This window comes from Cherax quadricarinatus, chromosome 44 (assembly GCF_038502225.1).
Source record: "Cherax quadricarinatus isolate ZL_2023a chromosome 44, ASM3850222v1, whole genome shotgun sequence".
Lineage (NCBI taxonomy): Eukaryota > Metazoa > Arthropoda > Malacostraca > Decapoda > Parastacidae > Cherax > Cherax quadricarinatus.
The window spans coordinates 14052263-14071563 of NC_091335.1; the positions used below are offsets into that span (position 1 = coordinate 14052263).

The window sequence follows — 19301 nt, forward strand, 5'->3', positions numbered from 1 at the left end:
ACTCCCATTTTGTATTTGATTCCCCATAATTTAATCCCACCCCTCTCCCCAACACCCTAGCATTTACTTCTTTTACAACCCCATCTATAAATATGTTAAATATCCATGGTGACATTAAACATCCCTGTCTAAGACCTATTTTTCTTCTTTCTTTCCTTCAACAAACCGGCCATATCCCACCGAGGCAGGGTGGCCCAAAAAGAAAAACAAAAGTTTCTCTTTTCAAATTTAGTAATTTTTACTGGGAAGTAATCCCCTTCTCTCCTATACACCTTAACCTGAGCCTCACTATCTTCGTAAAAACTCTTTACAGCATTTAGTAATTTGCTACCTATTCCATACACTTGCAACATCTATCACATTGCTCCACTATCCACTCTATTAAATGCCTTTTCAAAATCCATAAAAACAGTGAAAACTTTCCTACCTTTATCTAAATACTGTTCACATATATGCTTCAATGTAAACACATCATCTACACATCCCCTACCCATTCTAAAGCCTCCTTGCTCATCTGCAATCCTGCTCTCTGTCTTACCTCTAATTCTATCAATAATAACCCTACAATACATTTCACCTGGTATACTCACAAACTTATTTTTTTTAACATGTCAGCCATTTCCCACCAAGGTAGGGTGACCCAAAAAGAAAGAAAAACCCAAAAAAGAAAAAACTTTCATCATTCAACACTTTCACCATCACTCACACATAATCACTGTCTTTGCAGAGGCTCTCAGACACAACAGCTTAACATCCCTCCAAACTCCCAATATCCCAAACCTCACTTATTCCCTTATAATTTTTATGATCTCTTTTGTCCCCCTTCCCTTTATATAAAAGAATTAAACATGCTCTCTGCCAATCCCTAGGTACCTTCCCCTCTTTCATACATTTAATTTTAAACAAAAATACCAACCACTCCAACATTATATCTCCCCCTGCTTTTAACATTTCTGTCATTATCCCGTCAGTTTCAGCTGCTTTACCCCCCTTTCATTCTATGTAATGCCTCACATACCTCCCTCACACTCACATCCTGTTCTTCTTCACTCCTAAAAGATATTATACCTCCCTGGCCAGAGCATGAAATTACTGCCTCCCTTCCTTCATCGACATTTAAAAGTTCCTCAAAATATTCCTGCTATCTACCCAATACTTTCAGCTCCCCATCTACTAACTTCCCTACTCTCTTTTAGACAGACAAATCCATTCATTCCTTAGGCTTTCTTAACTTGTTTATCTCACTTCCAAATTTTTTCTTATCCTCAGCAAAATTTCTTGACAGTGCCTCTCCCGCTCTATCATTTGCTATCTTTTCTCACTCTCTTCACCTTTCTTTTACTCTCCATATATTCTGCCCTTCTTATATCACTTTTGCTTTGTAAAAACCTCTCATAAGCTATCTTTTTCTCTTTTAGTGCACCCTTTACCTCATCATTCCACCAATCACTCCTCTTTCCTCCTGAACCCACCCTCCTATGAACACACAATGCAGTGGATTAGCAATTATCTGGCGCCCTAAGGGGAAAGGATGCAGCAGAGTTTCAATCACACCAGATCATTACATCATTTTTAAAGGGGTCCTCTTTTGTGACACATTCCCTAATAGCATTATGTTTAAGCAAAAATTGAAACAACTCCGCTCAATAATTTTAAGCATCCTCTATCCTACCACTTGATAATTAATTATCTACTGTATTCTACAATAGACCCTTGATTTAACAAACTTCAATTTAACAGATTCTGGAAAGATGGGACACAATCCAGCTGATTCAGAAACAATAAAGTTCGTTGATTACAGAAGTGTTAATTCTTGTTATGATCCCAACATATTATCTACATACTTCATCCATCATATTAACCAGTACCAATCACATCTTTCCCCTCCCTCTCTACTAGTCAATTAAAGTGAGGGTGTATTATAAATCCTCTATTTCTCTTTGCTTCTATTTATAATCACCTCAAGATCTTATTCTTTGTTAGATGTTGTTTAAATTTTGCTACATAATACACAGTACATATTCTTCACACAGTCTTCATTAACTTTCACTAATACAGTGGAACCTTGGAATTCGTACTTAATCCGTTCCAGAAAGTCGTTCTAAATCCGAAAAGTGCAAAAACTGAAGCAATATTTCCCATAAGAAATAATGTAAATACAATTAATCCATTCCAGATACCCAAAAATATTCACAAAACATTAATTTTTTAAAGAATAGCTATAGTTTTACATACAGAAAACAATGATAAATAAATATGAATAAATATAAACATTACATACCTTTATTGAAGACTCTTGTTGGCATATGGAAGAAGGCGAGGAGGGGAGAGGGAATTGGGGTTATTATTTGGAAGGGGAATCCCCCTCCATAAGGACTTCAGGTATCAAGTCCCTCTCTGGGGTTACTTCCCTTCTTTCTCTTTTACTGGCACTAGGACCAGCTTGAGAATCACTGGACCCCTGTTTCTGGCATCTCTTTAAGATTTGCCTGAAGTGGGACAAGGTTTTGTCACTGAACATATTGCAGATATGGCTTGTTTCAGCTTTGTTAGGGTGATATTTTTCAATAAAAGTTTGCAACTCATTCCACTTTGCACACATGTCCTTAATCACTGAAGAAGGCACCTTCTTCCCTCTCACTTCCTCCTCCTCTGAAGCAATTTCCTCACCTGCAGTCTGTTGCTGTTCCAGTTGAAGGTCTTGCAGCTTTTCAGTGGTTAGCTCTTCTCTGTGGTCCTCCGCCAACTCTTCCACATCTTGGCCACTCACCTCCAACTCCAAAAACTTCCCCAAAGACACAGTACATTCCACAACAGGCATAGGGTCGACACAGTCAGCCTCAAACCCTTCAAAATCCATCTCTTCCCATACATCCTGGTAACCTCGGCTAAACATACGCCACTTTCATATTTTTCTACAATCTTTCTTTAATTCTATCGTGTTTCTCAATTTCTTTACCAAAGAGCTGGTACTAGGAACTTTCTTTGGGCCCACGGTGGCTTATTTCGCAGTCACAATCAATAAACAAGCACAAAAATTGCGAAATGTTTCGGATGAACGCTCACTCGAGCAGTGACAGAGCCAGACTGACGGCGTTCCCCGGGTGGGCGGACGCGTATGATACGTGCGATTCTAGGGACAAGGTCGGAAATTCAAAGTAAAATTTCACACAAAAAAGTGCCTGAAATCCGAAAAGTCCGATATCTGGTGCGTGCAAAATCTGGGGTTCCACTGTATTCATTGCATGTCATTCATTGCCAGTAAAATCTACCTTCCATTTATTGCTCCATTACCCCAAATTGTAAAAATCTTTTGGTAAGATTTCAAAGATGTTTTCAATTGATGCTTCAATTTTTGTGCACCTGCAAACATTCATATACAGTGGAACCTCAAATATCGAACTTTCTTCGGTTCAGAAGTCTTTTCGAGTGCCTTTACCAAATGAATTTATTCCCATCAGGAATAATGTAAATTAAATTAGTCCATTTCAGACCCTTAAAAATACACTTATAAAAGCACTTAAAAAAATACACTTACATAATTGGTTGTGTTGGGAGCAGTTCGATTTTTGAGGTTCCACTGTACAGTGGACCCCCGCATAACGATCACCTCCGAATGCGACCAATTATGTAAGTGTATTTATGTAAGTGCGTTTGTACGTGTATGTTTGGGGGTCTGAAATGGACTAATCTACTTCACAATATTCCTTATGGGAACAAATTCGGTCAGTACTGGCACCTGAACATACTTCTGGAGTGAAAAAATATCATTAACCGGGGGTCCACTGTACTTACTGCAGACATTGGTGCCATTTTGTAAGTCATTTACATAAACTAAGAGCCTTTTCTCTATACGAGAACTCCACTAGAAATATGTTCCATGAGTGTGCCAGCACCTATTAAGTTATTACTGTTTTTATATTTCTTTTAGGCAAAATCTTTTTTATCCATTGCAATACTCTATAGTAGTTTACCTTTTTAAACAAACAGGCAGTCTCCCATCAGGGCAGGGTGACCCGAAAAAGAAACACTTTCACCATCATTCACACTATCACTGTCTTGCCAGAGGCATGAAGATACAACAGTATATTTTCCTAATTACTGTATACACTGCACAAACTGGTACTGAGAAACGAGAATTTAAGGAGCTTTTACAATCAAGGATCACCCAGATATGTTAATCTTCGAGAAAATGACACCTAAACTAATTTTATTTTGAATACTGCATTTTTTCTCACAGTGGCATATTATTTTATTATGTTTAAGCTACAATGACGAACTTTAAAACAGCCTTTTAGCTATGTGGATCAAGAAATGCTAAAAAAGCTGTTTAGAACATATATTAAAAAAAAATTATAATATGCAGCAATGGTATGATATCTGTACAAAAGAAAAACATGGACGAGCTAGAAAGACAAGCTACAAAAAATAAGGCTAAATACATTAGACATGCCTTCAATGGCTGATAGGATGAAAAGAAAATATTATAATCACATATAGCCTCTCCTCACTCAGCGACGTACATACTCGTTTACTGATGACTCGGACTTATGACAGGCTCTCTGACCAGTATGCATACCTAAATATGTACATGTAATGTATATTAGAGCTGATTTCCTCTATTCTGTTTATTACAGTATACAAGACGCTAGTGTATAAACATTTAAAAATATACCAGAAATGTTATAAATGGTGCAAAAGTGACATTAAAACAATATCAAAGATGGTTGACATAAACCCACTACCATTATAGAATGCTCCTCACTTAGTGACAAATTCATTTACCGATGTGGTCTTAGGAACCAAATTCTGCCGTTAGGTGAGGAAAGGCTGTACAAGACTATAACAGGATACAAAAGTACAGATACAGAGCCTTCCTAACACAACTTGTAGCATGAAAAAAAAGGCCACAAATATAAACTAAGGAAGACAAGTGGGTGAAAGGATACTATGAGGTTCTTAAGGAGTGGAAGATCAATGAGGAGGCAGTAAGTACAGTACTACAACTACTGGATATTGGGCATTTAACATTTTTTAACACATTAATCGTCTCCCACCGAGGCAGGGTGATCCGAAAAAGAAATGCTTTCAGCATCATTCACACTATTACTGTCTTGCCAGAGGTGTACAGATATGGCAGTTTAGATGTCACTCTAAACAGCAAATATCCCAAACCCCTTCTTTAGAGTGCAGGCATTGTACTTCCCACCTCCATGACTCAAGTCACCTTGACTAACATTTAACAGCAGTGACATATCTTTATTGTATTCATGTACAGTAATTCTAAATGCCTCTCAGTTATTATGAATCTAATTTTCAACACCATAAGAACAAACTCAAGCGTTTTATAAAAGTTCTTTCACAACACAGAAAAAACTACAATCCATGCAATCATACAGTATAAAAAATATGTAATGTATATTTCACATGGATTTACGAATGTAATATAAAACTGCATTTATACACTGAACAAAAATGACTTACCTTGATGATGATGATCTTCGGCGAGGAAATGGAGCTGAGAGATGCCTGGCATAATGGTAATCAGAATCCGAGACAGAACGACAATGAGGAAGATCTGTATGGTGTGCACTATCACTGCTAATTGACTTGCGATACACCCGAGTATTTTCACTATTTTCTTCACCTGTTATGGAATAGCAGAAAGAATGTTGAAGATTTTATATACTGGACTCAATATATTTGCAATGCTTATACGTATGTAATTTTTATATCTAATGCATTAAAAGCAACAATGAAGGTGAACTTGAGCTGAATGTATAATAACAATAATGCATTTACATATATATTATTTATATGTATAATTAAGACCATAAGAATAAAAAAGGTACAACAGTATATGGAGTAAATAAAAATGAGAACTAAATAGAAGACATGTATAACATAAGTACTATACTCCCTACTCATCTGCAACTTCCACGTAGGAATATTTCCTGAGTCATGAGCAACATTTTATGTATCCTATACTTCCTGGCATCATATTAAAAAGTACTATATAAGTATTGGGAATCTCACTGTTATACAACTCTACATATCACTGGTAAGGCCTCGTTTAGATTATGCTACATATAGCAGTCTAGTTCCCATATTAACCCTTTCACTGTCAAGACCCCTGCTCACAAACTCTCTCTGTGTCGAAGAATTTAAAAAAAAAAATTATTTTTCTTATGAAATGATAAAGAATCTTTTCCCGATGGTAATGACACCAAAAGTACGAAATCTGATGGGAAACTTATGGAATTACGCTCTCCCAAAGTCAGCTGTCTCGGCGACATATACACATCAGCAATTTTGCCTAATTTGAGCCCTATTTTTGGCCAATTCCATTGTTCCAGTTGACCAAACTCATAAATATTTAGCTAGAACTCCATCTGTTCTATGGATTGAGTACAAGAAACCGCCCCTTTACCGATTTCAACTACCCAATAAAGTTGTCAGAAATTGGCAATTTGGCCAATTTCACACAAATTTCAAAAGATGCCAATTTCAAAATAGGGTCCAGAATAAACAATGAGGACATTCCTGGCAGTAAAATAACATTTTCTGTATTCATTAGTCATGTCTCCAGGCCCCTCTTATATTACTCTTGCTTTCCATTTTGAATTTTTATTCACACAAAAAATTAAAGATTTACTGTTATGCAGACTACTGCATTATTGTAATAATTGTATAAATAATGTCAACCCATTTGTGACTTCGTATTATACTGGACAGTTGGACACATATTAGACGGTGACGTCATTTGTTTACTCTTGAACATCGGCAAAAATTGAACATTTCTGCTACTTTGAGCTCAATTTCAAGGTACTTTTCATTGTGAAACCACTCAAAATCATCTCTATTTCTGCATCATATATTCCATTCTATCAAACAAAACCAAGAAAACGAGAATACAACCATAAATACCATACGAAAATACACCTCAAATTCGGCATTTTAAACCAAAAACACGGTCGGAGTTTTTTTCTCATTATGCACTGCGTGCTGCAGGAATTTTTTTATACTGCACACCCTGACCTCACAGACCCATTCTCTCACATGCAGGCCTACTTACAGGGCCTCCTCCATCACAAATCCGGCATCATTGGGACTAATACTGTAGTGTGCCGGATTACTGAGTTTGCCGGATTATTATAGAGTGGTAGGTTAGAATACACTTAATAAAATTAACCAACTTGACTTACACAGTTCATTGAACATCGGCAAAAATCGAACATTTCCGCTACTTTGAGCTCAATTTCAAGGTACTTTTCATCATGAAAGCAATCAAAATCATGTCTATTTCTGTAATATATCTTCCATTCTATCAAATGAGTCCAAAAAATGAGAATACAACCATAAAAACCATACGAAAATATACTGCAAAGAGGCGGCTAATGGCTGAGAAGCTAACTCCCTTATTTATCGTCCGTCTTTTTTATTTTTGTTGTACGTTAAGAAGCATTTTTCCATCATACAATGCCCAAGTTTCAATGAGACAGCCCAACAAACAACCGAGAACAAAAAATATTTACCAAAAATCATATATGGCAATCCCAAGCCAGGTTCTGGAAACAAGTCACTTTGTCTGGGTTATCCTAGGTTCTCTATACATACACTGCTATGTATGATAATCTATGTAACTGTATTTGTGTATACCTGAATAAACTTATTTACTTCTAGTCTGTCAACTGAGTACAAGAAACCGCCTATTCACTTATTTCAACTACTCAATAAAGTGGTCAGAAATTGGCAATTTGGCCAATTTCACACAAATTTCAACAGACGCCAATTTCAAAATAAGGTCCAGAATAAGCAATGCAGACATTCCTGGCACTAAAATAACATTTTATCTGTTCATTAGTCACGGCTACAGGCCCCTCTTATATTACTCTTGCTTTTCATTTGGAATTTTTATTCACAAAAAAATAGAAGATTTACTGTAATGCAGACTGCTGCATTATTGTAATAATTGTATAAATAATGTCAAGCCATTCTTGACTCCGTACTGGAATTTAGACTGGCAGGTGGACAGGTATTGGACGGTGAAATCATTTGTTTACTCTTGAGCTTCGCTAAAGAATAGAACATTTTCGCTACTGTGAGCGCAATTTCAAGGTACTTTTCATCATGAAAGCAATCAAAATCATATCTATTTCTGTAATATATCTTTCATTCTATCAAATGAGACCGAAAAAATGAGAATATAACCATAACAACCATACAAAAATATACCGCTAAGCGGCCGCTAATGGCTGAGAAGTGAACTCCGCCATTTATGGTCTGATTTCTTTCATTTTTAGTGTACGTGAAGAAGTATCTTTCCATCATACATTGCCCAGGTTTGAATAAGATAACCCAACAAACAACTGAGAAAATAATAATATAATAATAATAATAATAACAATATCTCTATTTACTACACGCACATGTACAAGGTATACAGGCCTAGCTGACATCAGTGACATACTACTGTATAGAAAGCCGCTTGTTATGCAGAGTATTTCAAGAAAATTAGGTCAGTGTCCCAGGATAACACCCACATTAGTTGGCTAACACCCAGGTACCCATTAACTGATGGGTAAACATAGACAAAAGGTGTAAAGAAACATGCCTAATGTTTCTACCCTGGCTGGGAATTGAATCTTTACCAAAAATCATATATGGCTAACCCAAGCCAGGTACTAAAAATAAGCCATGTTGACTTTTTTTGGGTTATCCTAGGTTCTCTACACATATGCTGCTATGTGTGATAATCTATAGAGAGAAAATAACTTTTTTGTTTCAGGTTTATGGTGCAGTACGAGTGTATATCACAGTTAGCCCTGTGCTACACTCCGTTTTCTCTAATATAAGCCACCAAGACAGGGATAGGAGAATGGTATTTGTATACCATATCCTCTTCATACCTCCGTCGAACTGCTCGGTGTTATGCCAAATATTATTCATTCTGGAGTATTTAACATGTTTTATGTTATTTATATTGTTTCTTATGTCATATTAGATCAATTGTGATAGGCAAATAAGCTGTAGTGTTGATATTAGCGTAATAATAAAGCATATTCTCCTGCTTCATGAGACTGAGCTCATGGCAACCGACCACCTTATCTTTAAGTGTAAGCAGGTTCAAAGAGTTACCACCTTATCCCAAAAAAGTTAATGGATAATGTCCTGTGTAGGTGCTTTACATAATGAGAAGCATTTCTTTTATTCATTGGAATCATGGCTAGGGCTAAAAGTAAGCAGATTAAAACAATAAATGGAGAAAAAGAAATTGGAATGACTTATGCAGCAAGTAGCGCCACCAAACCGTACCAGCAGGTTGGTATGGCGACCCTGGAAATTTGAAATTATGCTAGCCAAAATTAGTGCCGAATAACTGAAGGAACCGAATAACCGATTGCCGGATTTGTGATGGCGGAGGTCCTAGAACCACAACCTGCATTCAGTATTAATAACAAAAAAGGCACAATACTGTGACAGGAACAATACACAAAACCCGCACACAGAAGAGAGGGGCTTACGACGACTTTTCGGTCCGACTTGGACCAAGTTGGATCAAAATGTTGTCGTAAGCTCTGCTCTTCTGTGTGCAGGTTAACTGTGCATTCAGTATAATGGCACTGATCACGAGGTAAGCTCCCAAGTTCTCAAACTGAAACACTAAAATTTGCTTTTTCTAATATGTATACAGTGGTACCTCGAGTTATGAAATTAATTCGTTCCAGAAGACTGTTCGAGTGCCGATACCGATCAAATTTGTTCCATAAGGAATTATGTAAATTAGATTAGTCCATTTCAGACCCCCAAAAATACACTTACAAAAGCACTTACAAAAATACACTTACACAATTGTCCAAGTTGGGAGCTGTTCGAAACTCGAGGTACCGCTGTATGTCCATTAGAAGACCTACTTTAACTAACCTAAATTAATGAAAAATATTCTACTTTGTCTGAGCATGGTACCAATGGGAATCTGGGAGACATCCCTCCTTTCCTTGCTGAAACATAAATTCAGTATCAGCAAATTCACCATCCACGAGCATCTTATGGAATGCATCCTTTGCAATACTGATGAAGAACAGTAATAAACAGTGACACCATTCATTCTTGTAATGAAGCCAAACATATTTTAACCATACCTAGATCACTAAAAACACCAATGATATATGATACAGCAATTAACTTCATATTTTTTAATCTATAAATAACTGATAGCATAAAAAAAGCAGGATACATTTACCTACAGTTATTTGTGTAGACAAAAATTTACATGTATAAGGGATGATCAACTTGGTAACATTCTATGTATCAGTAACAAAACTTTAACTCTCAGGAAAAAAAAAAAAAATTTTTGTTTTTTAATATCATCATTCCATTATACAGCCAGCAGTAATGTGAATTTTGAAGGAAACTTTTATATAAATGATCATTTATACTGTTCTCTTTGATCCTTGATTTCCTGCAAAATAAAAGACATCTTTACCCAATCTTGTTTATGGCACTTCTCAACCCTGCACTTAGTGTTTATGGCACTTCTCAACCCTGCACTCAGTGTTTATGGCACTTCTCAACCCTGCACTGTGTTTATGGCACTTCTCAACCCTGCACTCAGTGTTACAACTAGAACATGACAGCAATGATAAGGCCTATGACCAAAAAATCACTGCAGTGAGACTGGACTCGGTCAGTTGTATGGGAAACCTACCTGACACATACTCTACTTCAAATCGACAAAAGCCCAATGCAACATACTGTACTTGGTCTGTTAAATGGGAAGCCTACTGAACACACACTACCATTAATAAACACCCGATGGAATGGACTTGGTCTGGTGCATCAAGCTTTTCTTTGGCCAAATATTTTGTTCATTGTATCCCAAACCTACTACACTGAGGTCCATTTAATTGAGGTTTTACTTGGTATTATGGATACTTTAGAGAACTTACTCAGATAAAAAGCATAGTGCAATGTCAAATTTATATACAGTAGTACCTCGAGCTTCGAGCAGCTCCCAACTTGAAAAATTATGCAAGTGTATTTTTGTAAATGCTTTTGTAAGTGTATTTTTGGGGGTCTGAAACGGACTAATCTAATTTACATTATTCCTTATGGGAACAAATTCGTTCGGTATCGGCACTCGAACAGCCTTCTTGAATGAATTAAGTTCGTAACTCGAGGTACCACTGTATTATCTTCTGCAACACAAATGCTTCAAAAATAAAATTGTAACAGCATGCTCCTTACTTAAAAGTGCCATTAGGGTTTATATTTAATATATTAATAATTTGGTTACAGATAATGAAGACCCTCTTGACATTAATTCCATGGAACAATAAAGTTATTACATTTGAAAATATTTCTCTTTACATTATGCATTAAATTTATTATCACCCCATTTAAATTGGCAGTATGTACAGCACTAATTTGTACCTCAGTCCTTGTAATAAACATATTTCAGGTATACATTAATATATGTACTACAAAAAAAAATTCATACAATTTTCTCAAACATTATTATAAAACAATGATAAAATACTTTCAACTCAAAAATCCATGCAGGAGGACATCATTAATGCATTACATAAATTTTTGCTATCCAACAGAAGGGAGATCATTTACATGCATGAGAGTTTCAGAATTCAAAAAATATATACTGTAGTAATTTATTTAATATGTTTCTATACCAATAGGTGTATTTATAAAAATTACCAGTGATATAACTGTACATACAAAGAATATGTAGCTAATGTACATCTGAATCTAATCATATTAATACATTGTATTTCCAACTCTCACAACAATAAACTATCCACCCTCTCATAGACATGCATTTTCAAATCTTTTGTCTATTAGTAATTATACAACTGTTTAAATCAGCTACACAAACTTTCACTAAATTACTGGTTTAGGAACAGAGCTTTACACAAAGCTAAAATGCTGCAAATGAGTCAGGTTCACAAAAGTGAGATCAAATGTTATGATATGCACTGTGGCATCTGCTTCAGCACAACAAAAAACACTTACTGATTTTAATAAATTTCAGGATTTTTTTTACTAGAATTAAGATAAAATGGTTCAAAAGTATATGTTATGATAAAATATGCTAAACACTGTATTAGCATGTCATCAGCTATATATGTTACAAACTAAAGTAAATCATATTCTTTGATAATGATAATGATGAACTCTATTTATAAATGGGTTCTTGACTGTAAATAAAATATAATTAAAAATAAATATAAACTCTATATTACTGTTGTACATATATTACAAATTTATTGATAAATCTTATATCAACAGAAAATCAGGGCACTGATTTTTTATTCATATTTATCATCACTGAATTTTAAATTGATTGACATTTTGCAGAAGAAAACGTGGCTACATGTACCGTCCTGCTAAAAAAATGAAAAAGGCAAAAAATTATAAAAAACAAAAGAAAAATAATTTTAGCAGGTCAAGATGCAGTTTATAGGAGTAAATTATATTTTTAAGCCCACTTCAGGAAAAAAGGGAATGAACTACACTAGCCTACAAGAGTATAATTATAGCTGAAATTTAAACTTTTTATTAATTTTATCTCCAAAACAACTGCATTTATATTAACTATTGGCAGGCAGAGAACCTGCTTAAACTGCATTCATGGCAAAATATTGATACATGAAACAATACAACCGGAAAAAATGGACGAGTGATAACCATTTTTTTACTAAGCGGTTTGTATTTAATGCATGTACAATATTCAAAAAGCTGCATAAAAAATACCTCTGAATTAACATAGCTTGCTTGTATATTACACCACACCAGTTTCACCTCTTGTCAATACATAAATTCATGACAGACAAGATAAAGTATTAAAATAATGTTATTTATATCATGCATTTGAACGAAGTATTGTAATTCATTCATCTTTTGTGAATCTGATTTAGCCTTGTATTACACAATGCAAAACTGGGCTGTCAAGTATAGAAAAGGCATGATTACCCGTTACCAAATTATCGCAAATTCAACTGCGTGCTCACCAGGATGCTAAGCAGTATAAGATATATACATCACACTTGCCTCTTTTTTCACACAGTAGCCCAGGGGTGAGGGTATCATGGGTATTACTAACACCCTGGTGATAGAAGCGGTGAAGAGGAGTGTAGTACTGGTGAGGATGGTGGGATTGATACAAAGTAGATGGATAAGTGGAGAAAGCCCCTGGTGGTGATGGTGTGGGCATGTTACAACTTCCTCCAGCTGTCCGACACCCCCATCCCCCAACACCACTGCCAGGGATGCTGCAAGGTGCCGAGCACTTTCTAGTAACTTGGCCTACAGGTGTTGGCATGGGAAGAGGTGAAGATATCTTACAAAAAGGAGCATGGGAATCAGTGGGGGACAGAGGAGATGGCAATTTACAAGAAAAAGAGGAAGCATGAGAACTGTGAGGAAAATGTGGAGACTTTCCATCTGTTGATGGAGTGAATACATCACCTGAGGGGTTTTCTGAAACATTTTCCAAACTTACAGTGATTGTTGGGGATGGGGAGGTCAAGGGTGAAGTACTCATGGGTTGGTCTGGAGAAAGTGAAGGTGGAGAGGATGGGGAAAGGGATGAGGATTGAGGTTGTCCTGGAGAAGACCTCTGCTTGTAGTACTGACCCGGGGAAGGGGGTTCACCCTCAGGAATGTTGCTATTGCTTCCATACTTAGGTTGTTCGTTCACACGGCAGAGAACATCATATGCCAAGACACCACCAATACTGTCACCTGAAAATAAATGATTAGTAATAATAGCCTAATAATTGCAAAAATATTAACTAGGAAGCTACTTCAATTATTCAGTATTGTATATAAAACAACTGTATGCTTTTTATTGGATTGGCCATTTCTTCAAAGGTAGGGTGACCCACAGAAGGAGAATACTGTACACTGACCATCTTCCCTTATCCCCCTTTACTCCGACCTAACATGTTCACACATACACGTTGGATATTCAAGTACTTATTTTTCAAAACCTATATGGGTGAGGCAGAGATTTTGAATGCTACAGCAAAAAGAACACTAGAGGTAGCAAAAATATTATGTATGAGAGGAATGTGTGGTGTGAAGATCATGCAGAGAATTTGAAGTATAGAAATTAAAAGGCGATGTGGGCTAACCAAGAGTATGTTTTAGAAAGTTAAGGAGGGGTTGAGGTACTTTGGACATAGAGGGAGAAAGGAAAGAACAGGCTCATGACATGGGTGTATAAATCTGGAGCAGAAAGTAGGAGAGGGAGGGGATCATCTCAGGAATGGTTGGAGGGAGGGGTTTTTCCGGGTTTGAGTGTCCATCAGGCTTGTGTATGTTAGGAATGAATAAAGACAAGTGGTTTTAATGGCCATGCTGTTGGAATGTGAGCAGGGTAACTTTTATGAAGGGATTCAGGAAAACTGGCTAGCTAGACTTGAGTCCTGGAGGTGGCAAAAGCAGTGGCTGCAATCTGACAGAGAGGTGGGGATGTTGCAGTTGGAGGGGTAATCTGATTGTGGTGTCAGTACACTTCTGGAAAAATGAAGATTGAGTGAATGTGTTTTCTTCTTTGGGTCATCCTGCCTTGGTGAGAGGCAGCAGTTGTGCTAAAAAAAAATCAAAACCACCTTTACACCCTCCAACCCTAATCCTCATATCCACTCCGGAATTATAAACCCTCTTGATCAATCTATTTAGCTCAATCCTTTCTGAATGATTAAACCATCTCAGCATCTCTCTTAAACTTCCTTAATTATAACCTTCATAGAATCACACCATTTTCTAATTTCTGTACACCTTATACAGTACTCTACATGATATTCATTCCATAGATTGATCTAAAACACATCTCCACTACCTCTAACCTCCTCCCTAACCACACCATCACCAACACCCCTCAAGATCCTCACAATTTAGGGATTCACTCTACTGTATAACCTGTTTCTATCATCTGCAATATTCAAGGACAATGTCTCACATTTATACAAAAGTGCTAAAACCACTATATTCTATTGCTTCAATTGTTAAACTTGTTTCTTTCAAAAACGGTGCCAAAATGCTAGCTATCTTCTTTCCCTTAGTTATTCGATGATTCATCTTGTCATTCATAAATCCTCAGGATACCCTCTAGGTGGGTGGGTGGGTGGGTAGGTGGGTAGGTGGGTAGGTAGGTAGGTGGGTAGGTGGGTAGGTAGGTAGGTAGGTAGGTAGGTAGGTAGGTAGGTAGGTAGGTAGGTAGGTAGGTAGGTAGGTAGGTAGGTAGGTAGGTAGGTAGGTAGGTAGGTAGGTAGGTAGGTAGGTAGGTAGGTAGGTAGGTAGGTAGGTAGGTAGGTAGGTAGGTAGGTAGGTAGGTAGGTAGGTAGGTAGGTAGGTAGGTAGGTAGGTAGGTAGGTCGGTAGGTAGGTAGGTAGGTAGGTAGGTAGGTAGGTAGGTAGGTAGGTAGGTAGGTAGGTAGGTAGGTAGGTAGGTAGGTAGGTAGGTAGGTAGGTAGGTAGGTAGGTAGGTAGGTAGACCTATCTTCCAACACAGTACTAGAGACTTTGACATCCATCAGGCTAGGCTTGTGTGAACATATTACAAAATATAAATACAAATATTTATTTCCTTGTAAAGCTTAAAATGTGTGGTTTACATTTTTTTTTTTCAACAAGTCGGCCATCTCCCACTGAGGCAGGGCGACCCAAAAAGAAAGAAAATCCCCAAAAAGAAAACACTTTCATCATCATTCAACACTTTCACCTCACTCATACATAATCACTCTTTTTTGCAGAGGTACCCAGATACAACAGTTTAGAAACATATACATATAAAAATATATAACATATCCCTCCAATGCCCCTCCCCAACACCCTAGCATTTACTTCTTTTACAACCCCATCTATAAATATATTAAACAACCATGGTGACATTACACATCCCTGTCTAAGACCTACTTTTACTGGGAAATAATCTCCCTCTCTTCTACACACCCTAACCTGAGCCTCACTATCCTCATAAAAACTCTTTACAGCATTTAGTAACTTACTACCTATTCCATAAACTTGCAACATCTGCCACATTGCTCCTCTATCCACTCTATCATATGCCTTTTCTAAATCCATAAATGCAATGAAAACTTCCCTACCTTTATCTAAATACTGTTTTGTGGGCGAGGGGCCTGGACTTCCAGCAAGCGTGCGTGAGCGTGTTAGATAGGAGTGAATGGAGATGAATGGAATTTGGGACTTGACGAGCTGTTGGAGTGTGAGCAGGGTAATATTTAGCGAAGGGATTCAGGGAAACCGGTTATTTTTATACAGCCGGACTTGAGTCCTGGAAATGGGAAGTACAATGCCTGCACTTTAAAGGATGGATTTGGATATTGGCAGTTTGGACGGATATGTTGTATATCTTCACACGTAGATGCTTTTAAACTGTTGTATTATGAGCACCTCTGCAAAAACAGTGATTATGTGTGAGTGAGGTGAAAGTGTTGAATGATGATGAAAGTATTTTCTTTTTGGGGATTTTCTTTCTTTTTGGGTCACCCTGCCTCGGTGGGAGATGGCCAACTTGTTAGAAAACAAAACAAAAACAAAATATATATGCTTCAATGTAAACACTTGATCTACACATCCCCTACCCACTCTAAAACCTCCTTGCTCATCTGAAACCCTACTCTCTGTCTTACCTCTAAGTCTTTCAATAATAACTCTACAGTACACTTTTCCTGGAATACTCAGTAAAAACGAGGCAGGGTGACCCAAAAAAGAAAGAAAATCCCCAAAAAGAAAATACTTTCATCATCATTCAACACTTTCACCACACTCGCACATTATCACTGTTTTTGCAGAGGTGCTCAGAATACAACAGTTTAGAAGCATACACATATAAAGATACACAACATATTCCTCCAAACTGCCAATATTCCAAACCCCTCCTTTAAAGTGCAGGCAATGTACTTCCCATTTCCAGGACTCAAGTCCGACTATATGAAATAACCGGTTTCCCTGAATCCCTTCACTAAATATTACCCTGCTCACACTCCAACAGATCGTCAGGTCCCAAGTACCATTCGTCTCCATTCACTCCTATCTAACACGCTCACACACGCTTGCTGGAAGTAAACTTATTCCCCTATAATATTTACAATCTCTTTTGTCCCATTTCCCTTTATATAAAGGGACTATACATGTTCTCTGCCAATCCCAAGGTATCTTCCCCTCCTTCATACATTTATCAAACAAAAATACCAACCACTCCAACACTGTATCCCCCTTACTTTTAATATTTCTGGCATGATCCCATCAGTTCCAGCTGCTTTACCCCCTTTCATTCTACGTAATGCCTAATGCACCTCCCCCACACTCACATCCTGATCTTCTTCACTCCTAAAAGATGTTATCCCTCCCTGGGCAGTGCATGAAATTACTGCCTCCCTTTCTTCATTGACATTTAACCCTTTCAGGGTTGGTGCCATACTAGTATGCATAAATTCTAGCACCTTCAAATCTAGCGAGAGAAAGCTGGCAGGCCTACATATGAAAGAATGGGTCTATGTGGTTAGTGTGCGTAATATAAAAAAAAATCCTGCAGCACAGTGCATAATGAGAAAAAAAACTCCGACCGTGTTTTTGGTTCAAAACAGCGACTTTGCAGTGCATTTTTGTATGCTATTTATGGGTATATTCTAGTTTTCCTGGTCTCATTTTATAGAATGGAAGACATATTACGGAAATTGAGATGATTTTTATTGGCTTCACAATGAAAAGTACCTTGAAATTGAGGTTAAAGTAGCAGAAATGTTCAATTTTTGCCAAAGTTCAAAAGTAAATAAATCATGCCATGCTTCCAATACATATCAACTGGTGAGTCTATTCTTTTACAAGTGCACTGATATTATTTATACCATTTCTACACTAATGCAGTAGTCTGCATAACAGTAAATCTTCTATTTTTTTGTGAGAATAAAAAATGCAAAGTGAAAAGCAAAAGAAATGTAACAGAGGCCTGGGGACGTGACTAATGAACAGAGGAAATGTTATTTTAGTGCCAGGAATGTCTGTCTTGTTTATTCTGGACCCTATTTGGAAATTGGCATCTTTTGAAATTTGTGTGAAATTGGCAAAACTGCCAATTTCGGACCACTTTACTGGATAGTTGAAATCAGTAAATGGGTGGCGTCTTGTACTCATTCGATAGAAAAAATAGTTCTAGCAAAATAGTTATGATTTTTGTCGACTGGTACACTGGAATTGGCCAAAAATAGGGCTCAAAGTGGGCGAAATCGCCAATGCGCAAACATCGTCGAGACAGCTAACTTCGGAAGAGCATAATTCCATAAGTTTTCCATCAAATTTCATACTTTTGGTGTCATTATGATCGGGGAAAGATTCTCTATCACTTCCTATGAAAAAATAATTAGTTTTTTTGAAAAATTTCCGACCCTGAGAACAAGTTTAGGAGATGGCCTGCCGACCCCGAAAGGGTTAAAAGTTCCTCAAAATATTCCCGCCATTTACTCAATACCTTCAGCTCCCCATCTACATGTTACAAGATTTAAATTACAAAGATGGCCACTATCATGCTTAGGCACTTCAGGCAAACTAATACAAATTCTTACGCTATTTTGGTATAGGTCATATTTGAGCAATGCAATTGAACATAGTATTATTAGGTACCTAATTAGGAACAGTCTCACTTAGGTACATACATAATTAGGTTTAAAATAGTTAGATAGTCAAATCATTTAATAATTTAGTACAAGTGGCAGATTTAGTAATGGGATTCGATTTGTCTTGGCATGATACATTGTTTCTATTAAAGCCATACAGTGGAGTATCTTAGACAAACTTAGGATTTATTAAGACTAACATAAGACTTAATAGGCAATAGCTATTTTAAGAATTGGATGTTTACAGTCCTTTGGGTGGGTGTAGGTGGAAATTATGGGGGAATTACAGATAACGATAAGTCTATATTGTTTTGGATGTGTTCATGATACAAAAAAGAGTATTGGGTGGTTTTCATTTGGTTAGCTGATGATGGGGTGTGTTGTGGAGATAAGATATTTTTTAATGGTAGTTTTGAAAATGGTGGTCGAGTCATTGATGTATAAGAGGAAGAGCAAGGGACAAAGGATACTTCATTGTGGTACTCCAGTATCCATGACCCCAATGGAAATTAAAGGACCCCAATGGAAATAAGTCACTCTGTCTGACTTTTTTGGGTTATCCTAGTTTCTCTACACATATGCTGCTATGTATGATAATTCTATGTAACTGTATTTGTGTATACCTGAATAAACTTACTTACTTACT

The 19301-nt window shown here is 36.9% G+C and overlaps 1 protein-coding gene across 1 annotated transcript in view; it reads right to left on the minus strand.

The window, feature by feature from the left end:
* Positions 1 to 19301, minus strand: part of rdgB (retinal degeneration B) — a 379471-nt gene that overhangs the window by 103273 nt on the left and 256897 nt on the right. Inside the window, 2 exon segments of the mRNA XM_070093849.1 lie at positions 5485 to 5647; positions 13066 to 13758. Coding sequence (XP_069949950.1) covers positions 5485 to 5647; positions 13066 to 13758 — 856 coding nt within the window.